The sequence below is a fragment of the Acartia tonsa genome, chromosome 15, assembly GCF_053477335.1.
Source record: "Acartia tonsa isolate MP-2025a chromosome 15, ASM5347733v1, whole genome shotgun sequence".
NCBI lineage: Eukaryota > Metazoa > Arthropoda > Copepoda > Calanoida > Acartiidae > Acartia > Acartia tonsa.
The window spans coordinates 22,339,572-22,348,419 of record NC_137274.1 but is presented as its reverse complement, the minus strand read 5'-3'; the positions used below and the strand labels follow the sequence as shown (position 1 = coordinate 22,348,419).

At 35.8% G+C, this 8,848-nt stretch overlaps 1 protein-coding gene across 4 annotated transcripts in view; it reads left to right on the top strand.

Annotated features, from left to right (window-relative positions):
- The first annotated feature begins 4,094 nt into the window (after positions 1–4,094).
- Positions 4,095–8,848, top strand: part of LOC145307606 (uncharacterized) — a 43,280-nt gene continuing 38,526 nt past the window's right edge. For all 4 annotated transcript variants that reach the window (XM_080150064.1, XM_080150063.1, XM_080150062.1 and 1 more), the window contains exons 1-3: positions 4,095–4,160; positions 4,714–4,782; positions 6,756–6,797. In XM_080150064.1, coding sequence (XP_080006190.1) covers positions 4,108–4,160; positions 4,714–4,782; positions 6,756–6,797 — 164 coding nt within the window. In that variant the 5' untranslated portion in view covers positions 4,095–4,107. The remainder of the gene's footprint in view (positions 4,161–4,713; positions 4,783–6,755; positions 6,798–8,848) is intronic.

Here is an 8,848-nt window from a genome sequence, read left to right as displayed (position 1 = left end):
CTAAATTAACGAGAAAAAAACTATTTAAAGAAGTAAAAAAATCAACATGTTTAAAATGGACGTACGGACATTTTGTTAATGATTATAGAGTTGCTACGCTTTCTAAATCGTACCTAACTAAACTACTAAAGGAATCACCATGCAAAATTTAAAATCGATAGGAAAAGACTAACATGTCTAAATTAACGAAAAAAGCTATCCGTTACGGACGGACGTACGGACGGACTGACCCTAATTATAGAAAAGCTTCGCTTTTTAAATATTTAGTTAATATCATCGTTCTACTACCTACTGTTTTTTAGCCTTAAAACTCACACCTTTACGGAATTTTAGCACAACCTACCTCCCCCTTGGTCATGGTCCATTTATCTTTAAAAAATAAGGCACTTTTTAAGGCATAATTTGTTGAAAACCATGAAATGTTTTTTGATACACATTAATGAAGAATACCTAAGAGATATTGATAATTTACTTCTGTTAATGGTAAGTGGGTTGAATAAAGCAATAGGTACGGATCATGGAAAGAAAACGAAGTTGCGGGTTTCGTCAGTATTTTTACAGTAGCTTTTCTCCTATTTCTAGCTCTAGCCCTGCGGGGCAATCATTAACATTTTCTTAACCTAACCTAAAATAACCTTTCAAAAGCTACAGTGAAAATACGATGAAACCCGCTACTTTGTTTTCTTTCCATGACCCATAGGTAGATACTTTTGTCTCTTTATAAAAAACACACTGTAAATCACTTTTTTTTAGAGAGAATTATGCAATTTTTTCTATAAAATTCACTAAAAAGTGTTTTTATTTTTGTCTCTAAAACTCGTGGATAGAATCTTTTGACTACATTTTGTAAATCTGAAATAAATAGGTATTAGTTATTAATCGCATTGTATCCTAGACAGCTTTCCGCGGATAGCAAATTGATAAATTGAAGGATTAATTACGGTTTTGTTATGGGCCGAAAGGACTGGGCAAACAAAACTAGTAATATTGTGATTTTTCATTTAACTATTTGTAGAAAAATGTCAAAAATACGATGCTATACATGATTTTTTAGTATGGCTGAGAACCGGTTCTAATCCAGAGGATATTAATCGGTTTGAAGCCATTATATTTTGCACCAGATTTTCATGTACGTTGATAAAGTAATGCACACAGCTGGCTAAAATAAAGATACCCCCATTCCCCTCCCCTCCGGCCTAATGGATGAACGAACTGACCAATTAAATGAGGTCCATAGATATGAGTAAGCTAAATTGATGATAAATTTTCTTTTGTCAATATCCATTTAAATATCTTTAAATAACACGTAGGGAGAGATCTCGCTAACCGCTGAACCGATATGGTTCTCTTTTACAGTGAAGCTTCTTAAAGGTCCAGGGAAGGTTTTTAATTATTTTGGGGGAGGGTAGAGCACAACCCTCCAAAGAAAAATCAACCCTGTTTCTTTTGAAAACTAAAATTTAAAAAGGGTGGGGGGGTGTTGGGTTCGAATTTCGGCCCAATCCACGTCATTACTAAAGACGTTGAAAGCTTCAGATGAAAAAGAACGTCATCATACATTGTATGAGTGGGGGGGGGGGGGAGCCTTAGTACGTCCAAAACAGGCGAAATTAACTCAATAACTAAACACATAGTTTAAGGACTTCCTAACAAAGGTCATACGTTGTTTGTTTATCGATTACAATAAAAATAAGTTAGATAATAACCTATATATATAGCATTATATATAATAGCGGCTACGCCCCTATAGAAGCCTTTAAGGGCTATTAATGTGTGTGAGATATCCTCCCTCCAAAATAGCTATTTAAGAACCTTTCCAGGACCTTTACAAGAAGCTTGATTGTGAAGGCGGAGAACCATATCGGTTCAGTGGTTGCAGCGAGATCCTTCGCTACAGACAAAAAATGCTTACAATGAAGATATAAAAAATAATTATATAAAAAACTAATTAATTATTTAAGAAACTTTAATTAAATTCGATCATATATATTTAACTGTAAATTTTACTGGTACCCAAAGTTTTATAACCACTTATTATTCATCTTATTTTCGTTGGCTTTGGGTACTTTTATCGAACTTTGTTTGGGCCCATATGTGGTAGTTCCATAATAATTATGTACAAACTTTTCAACCAATAATTGATTTAAGCTAAGAAGGGTTAATTTTGTATAATGCAATTGGGAATATAATTTTTATCGTCCATTATCTTATCGTGGGGAATCCTACAACTATAAACATGATTAAAATAACTAAAATTGATATAAAATTTATTTTTTTCATAAAAACATTTCATGTCGATGTCATTTTTATTTATTATTTACCTCTGAGTGGCTTTTAGTAAAATTAGAATATTTTTAATTTTTTTTACCACAATTTTTGGATCAAGTCTAGTTCATGGTAAAATGTCAAAGAGAGAAAAAGAGAGAGAAAGACAGAGAGAGAGAGAGAGAGAAAGAGAGAGAGAAAAAAAGAGAAAGTGAGACAGAGAGAGAGAGAGTGAGACAGAGAGAGAATGAGAGAGAGAGAGAGAGAGAGAGAGAGAGAGAGGGAGAAAATATGACAGAGAGAGAGAGAGAGAGAGAGAAAGGGAGTGAATATGACAGAGAGAGAGAGAGAGAGAGAGAGAGGGGGGGGGAGAGAGAGAAAGATAGAGAGAGAAAAAGAGAAAGTGAGACAGAGAGAGAGAATGAGAAAGAGAGACAGATAGAGAAAGATAGACAGAGAGAGATATAATGAGAGAGAGAGAGAGAGAGATTGGTTGGATTATGAAGTTCAGTGTTCAAACATTTACCCCACTAATTAATAATCAACATTCCCGCGGGGCTAACAAAATTGGCTTTCATCTTATAATTTTTCATTCTTATATACGCGCAAAGCTGTCTATAATACGACACGATAAATAACTATTCGTAAACTGAACTTGATTCCAAATTTTTTTTTGTTTACTATAAGCCTTTGACTTTCATTGATTATGCCAATTTTTTCTCAAATTTTTTTTTCCCGCATTTTCTAAGAGATGTTTGGGGAAAAGACAATGGTCATTTGATTTATTTTCTACTCAAATGAGTATAGATGAAATAATTCCTCCTTTTTATTAAAACTGTAGGTTCAAAAAATGGATTTATTTTTTAAATGTCTTATGGTGGTTTTAAGCTATTTTTCTTACTGGAAATCTAAATATGCTTTGTAAATTGGTAATTAAAATGGCCTAAAACCACCCCCAAAGAATTTTATAAACCTTTCCTTTACAGAAAAACTAAGTATGATTTGCATTTTCCGAGATTTTAACGAACAAATAATTAAAAGCTAACTTTGTGGGAAATTTTGACACAGAAGATTGTGTCCAACATCTTGCATGCATTGATTTTCGTCTGCTTCTCAAATGTAAACAATTTATTTCAAACAAACGGTTAAATTTAAGGATGGTTTTTGACTATTTTCTGTGTCCCCTTGCCTTCCCTGGAATACAGAGCTTATACGTTATAGGGTAAAATGTTTGAGAGGGCTGATAAATAGCCTAAAACCACCCCATGATGTAAAGTATAACTAACTTTCAGAGGAAAAAACCTTAACACTTTATAGATTAATAAGATTCTTATAAAATGAAAAATGCGCTAAATAATATTCGTAAAAAATGCGCGAATTAATATTTGTATAAAAATGCGGGAACTAATTTTGTTTTTTTTTATACAATCGGCTGATTTTTATGAATTACGCTTTCTATGCTTATTACATATATCCTATTATAAAAAAGTTTTATTTTATTTATCGAAAGATCTCCAAAACTGCTGAACTGATATGGTTTTTTTTACAGTAAAGGTTCTTACAGGTCTAGGGAAGATTTATAATCATTTTTCGTAGGGAATCTTAACCCTCCCATGAGAATTCGCCCTAAAAAAGTACCCGCCCCCCCCCCCCCCCCCCTCCCCACTACCTTAATTGAAACAACACATTGTTTTAAAACTGAAATCCTAAGTGAATCATCTGTTTTGGATCAATCATCCCCCCCCCCCCCCCTACTTTTCGCGCATCTGACATAGCAGCAGTAGGAATCATGCTTAACGTCTTTACTTAATGATGCGGTGTTTTATAATTTTCAGATAGAAAATGGAAACAGAAAATTCTAACAACGAAACAATTGAAACAACAAAGTCTCAAGGAAATTATACTTAAATTTTAGCGGCGAGTTCAGGGATCTAAAGGGATAAGACAATGGCCGACTAATTGTTGTACATCTCTAATGATAATACATAAAATTACACCTTCTGTAGATTACAATTAGTGGTTGAAACATATGGAAACTCATTGCAAAACCAACCAATCAAAATTCAGTAAAAGTCCCCAAAATTTATTAAGCCCACGGATAAGGAAACGTTATTATAAACTTTGGGGACCTAATTTTTTTAAAATTAACTCTTGGGACAAAGCCCCTAGAGGCTAGGGGCGAAGCCGTTAGTATATTTATATTTTACAAGGTTTCGATGAATTGATGTACATCCCAAATGATTATACACAAAACTACCCTTTCTTTAGATAAAAATCAGTCGTTCAAACTACATAAACCAACCAATCCAAATTGACCAAATGTCCCCAAAGTTGTTAAGCCAACGAATAAAAAAAATTGTTTTTATAAAACTTTGGGGACTAGTGTAAATAACAGTCCATTGTCCCCTCTCTCTCTGTAATTGATAAGTATGATACATGAATAATAGGTCAGCTGTCCAAACGGCAGTTAAAGAAAGCAGAAAAGCGGCGAGTATGGATTGAAACCAAGGCGGAAAGGTAGGCAGGGGATAAACCGTTTAATATCCGCTGGATTAGAACCGGTTAGCAGTCCTACTATCCGCATAGTGTCCGCGGAAAGCTGTCTATAATACGATATATAAATAGATATATAAAACTCAGGGATTTAAAGGGATAAGACAATGGATGATAAATTGATACCTGTACAACCCCAATGGCAGTAAACAAAACTGATATCCCTCATGTATATTAAAATTACTGGTTGAAAAAGGAATAGGTGCATAAAGTGCATTTGAAGAGGTTTGGTTAGTTGATTTAGTGAACCTATCAATGTTTTTGTAGAATATGATATAAAATATGAATATAAATTACCCATTAAAATAATCTAAAGAAAAAATATACATTTGCCAGGCGTTTTTTGTTTTAAGACAAAAATATCTATTTTTTTATGAGAATAATCACATCTTCAGAAAAAAAGGGGGGGAGGGGTTAATGCAACCATCTCGTAATCCTTGGTATGTCTATTTCCCTAAATTGAACAAAAAGTTGAAAAAATAACGGCTAACAGCACAGCCGTTTAGCCGTTTTTTGTCCATCTTTAGGGCAAATCTGTCATAAATTACGTAGGAATCAAATTTTTGAAACATATTTTTGCTTTAAATCATGTGAAATGATACCAAGAACTTTTTTTTTTAAATTTCTCTTACTAGCAACCACCGGCTAGAACCGTTTAAAATCGTTTAGGAACGGCAAAGAGTATTATGTGGAGATAGACAAAATTGAAAAAAAATGAAAAAAAAATTTCTAAGAGGATAACGCCAAGAATCTCGCTAACTGCTGAACCGATCAGGCTCTTCTTAACAGGATAGCATCTCATAGGTCCCGGGAAGGTTTATAACTATTTTCGGGGAGGGTACCACCACCCTCCCAAGAGAAATCACAGAAAAATCTAATTTTTTTGACGCAAGAGACTTTAACGCAACATAACGAGGTATCGTAGAGACTTGAACGCAACAAATTAAACATATAAAGTAACACTAGAGACCTCTAGGGGCGTAGCCGCTAGTTATACATAACAGAACTATGTCAGTCTAGTGGTTACTGAGATCTTTTGGCACAAACAGTGGTCTCTAGGGGAGTATAAGGGAAGAGGTGGGGGGGGGGGGGGTAATATCTCCCCCTAAAATAATTATAAACCTTCCCAGGACTAATGAGAAGCTACCCTGTAAAGGAGAATCATATCAGATCAGCGGTTAGCGAGATCCTTTAGTACAAACAGACAGATAGACACCCTGTTACTTTCATATACACTTTGCTCCTAGCATCTCTTATTCGTAGGAGTAAGGAAAGTAGGGAAATAGCCTAAAACTAAACTTAGGTAGATAGGTATAAGAATTAAATACCTTAAAACATCCCGGGACCTTTAAGGAGCTTCCATAAAATGGAGAACTTAATCGGTTCAGTATTTATCATAATTTTAAGCTACAGTCAAAAAAAAACCTTACTACTTTCTATGTATAGTAGGATATAAACCTTTTTAAAAGCGAAGCTTTTCTATCTTTAGGGTCAGTCCGTCCTCTTTTCGTTACTTTAGGCATGTTAGAATTTTCCTATCGATTTCAAACTTTGTATGCTGATTCCTATAACAGTAAGGTACAGTTTAGAAAGTGTAGCAACTATAAAATCGTTATCAAAAAGTTTGTGCGTCCATTTGAAACAAGTTATTTGACAATTTTTCCAGTGATTTTTGGAATACTTATTCCTAGGACAACAAAGTACAATATTATGAGCGAAGCATCTCTATAATTAAGTCCTAAAAATGTAACTATGTCCTTTAAACAGTATCCTGTATTTAACAGTTTTGCAACAATTTTACGTACAATATTTTTAAAACTTAAATACATTTATATTATGCTTATTCAGTTATGACACTCTACAAGAGTTAATATTCATTTATCCTGCCGTTTTAGAGCTTCCCTTTTATGGATGTTGTCATCCTTGTTTTATTTCAGGCGAAAAGAAGAAAAAGAACGGAGGAAACGAAAAATGGAAAGGTGGGTACCTAATCCGATTAATATCCGCTGGATTAGAACCGGTTCCTCAGTCATACTATCCGCATAATGTCCGCGGAAAGCTGTCTATAACACGATACGAAAATAAAAAAAAAACATACAAGGAGAAATATATTTCCAGTATGACTTCGAAACCGATTAATATCCGCTGGATTAGAACCGGTTCTCAGCCATACTGAAAAATTATGTACAGCATCGTATTACAGACAATTTGTCCACGAATATGAAAGAAAAAAAATCATAATATTAAAATTTGGCTCCTCGGGGATAACAAAACTGGTTTTAATTTTCATTTCTATAACCGCGGAAAGCTGTCTACAATGCGATGCGAAAATGAATTTTTAAAAATGAAATCTTAGTTTTAGTTAGTTAAGCTTAGTTTAGGTTTAGGTCATATTGGGAACTAAGTAGTCTCGCAGGGTTAGGTCTCCGCATAGGCCCGCAGGGGTCAGGCATACGGGAAAAAACAACTACCCCCCCCCCCCCTCCCCACACACACACTTATTTCTATTTATTTTGAAAATAAGGGAAAGTTGGTTTATCTGTGTTCAACAAGAATCGTGTGCGAACGGACGTATTAACCTATCTATCTATCTATCTTTGTGTGTGTGTGTGTGTGAGTGTGTGTCTGTCTATTTAATATTAATCTTTTCATTAACCCAGTGTTGTGGAGCCGAAGCCGCCGTACTTGATCGGAGTTGGCACCGGAACCGGATCCAATTCTGGATCCGCTGAAAATATCTAAAAAATAAGATTTTTTATACCTTGATTAAACTTAATGTTTTATAATTTGGAATAGTTATTTCTTTCATCGTATTATAAATAGCTTTCCGCGGATATAGAATGTACAATTATAAGATTTAGCCCTGAGATGCCGAAGGCACAGGCTAAAAAAACTAGTTTTAATCTTATGATCGTACATTTCTACATTCGTAGAAAACTGGATATAATACGATGCTAGACATAGTTTTTTCGTATGGATGAGAACCGGTTCCTATCCACTGGATTCGAATGAATACGAGAAACTCTGTTACCTACCTATGTTATGTTGATGTTATGTTGGCCGAGATGTTATGTTGGCCGCTTCTACGCAGCACATCTACCTCCAACATCAGCAGCAACACCATCAGCAGCAGATGTGGAGCCAAGAGCCAACACTTAAAATCTCCCATCCTTCAATATGGGAGCCGTCATCATCACTGTCAACTCCAGAGGTTTTTTAATATCTACGACAACGAGGTCAATCCCTCAGCTGAAATGTGTTTTTAACTTGCCTGACAAAGAATAAGATAAATCCAGCCTGTCTTATTCGGCTCCTTCTAATCAGAGCTGGTATCGAGCAGAATCCAGGACCTTGGTTCTGCCCAGTGTGTACTAAACCCATCGGCACCACATCAGTACAATGCTCCAAATGCTTGGCTTGGCTCCATGTCAAATGTTCAAAACTGAAAACATCCAAAGAACGCAGGAAATACACCACCTGGACAGGACCATGCTGCACCTCCAACACCCCCTCCCCGCACAAATCCCCTTCCCCCCTGAAACCCCCTTCCCCCTCGTAATCTCCCTCCCCTTCGTAACCCCCTCCCCCCACGTAACCCCCCTCCCCCTCGTAGTCCCCCTCCCCCACGTAACCCCCCCCAACCCAACATCCTACCCAACACAGGCTTCAACACCAATATATTGCAATGGAACATCAATGGAATCCTAGGAAAAATTGACGAACTTCTCCATTACATGGAAAAAAAGAAATTCCTATTAGCTGCAATACAAGAGACTAAGTTGACTAACAAATCAAAGTCACTTAAAACACCCAACTACACCCTGATCAGACAAGACAGGGGTGTTAATAAAGGTGGAGGTCTAGCTTTCCTTATTCATAAGGATATCACCTTCACCCTGGAAAAAACACCACCTAGCTTGGAACGTGACCAACACATGGAGACCATGACCATCAGTATTCACGGAAAGGACTCCCCCCTAAAGATCAGAAATGTGTATATTCCACCACAAGCTAGCTGCACCCAAGGCTA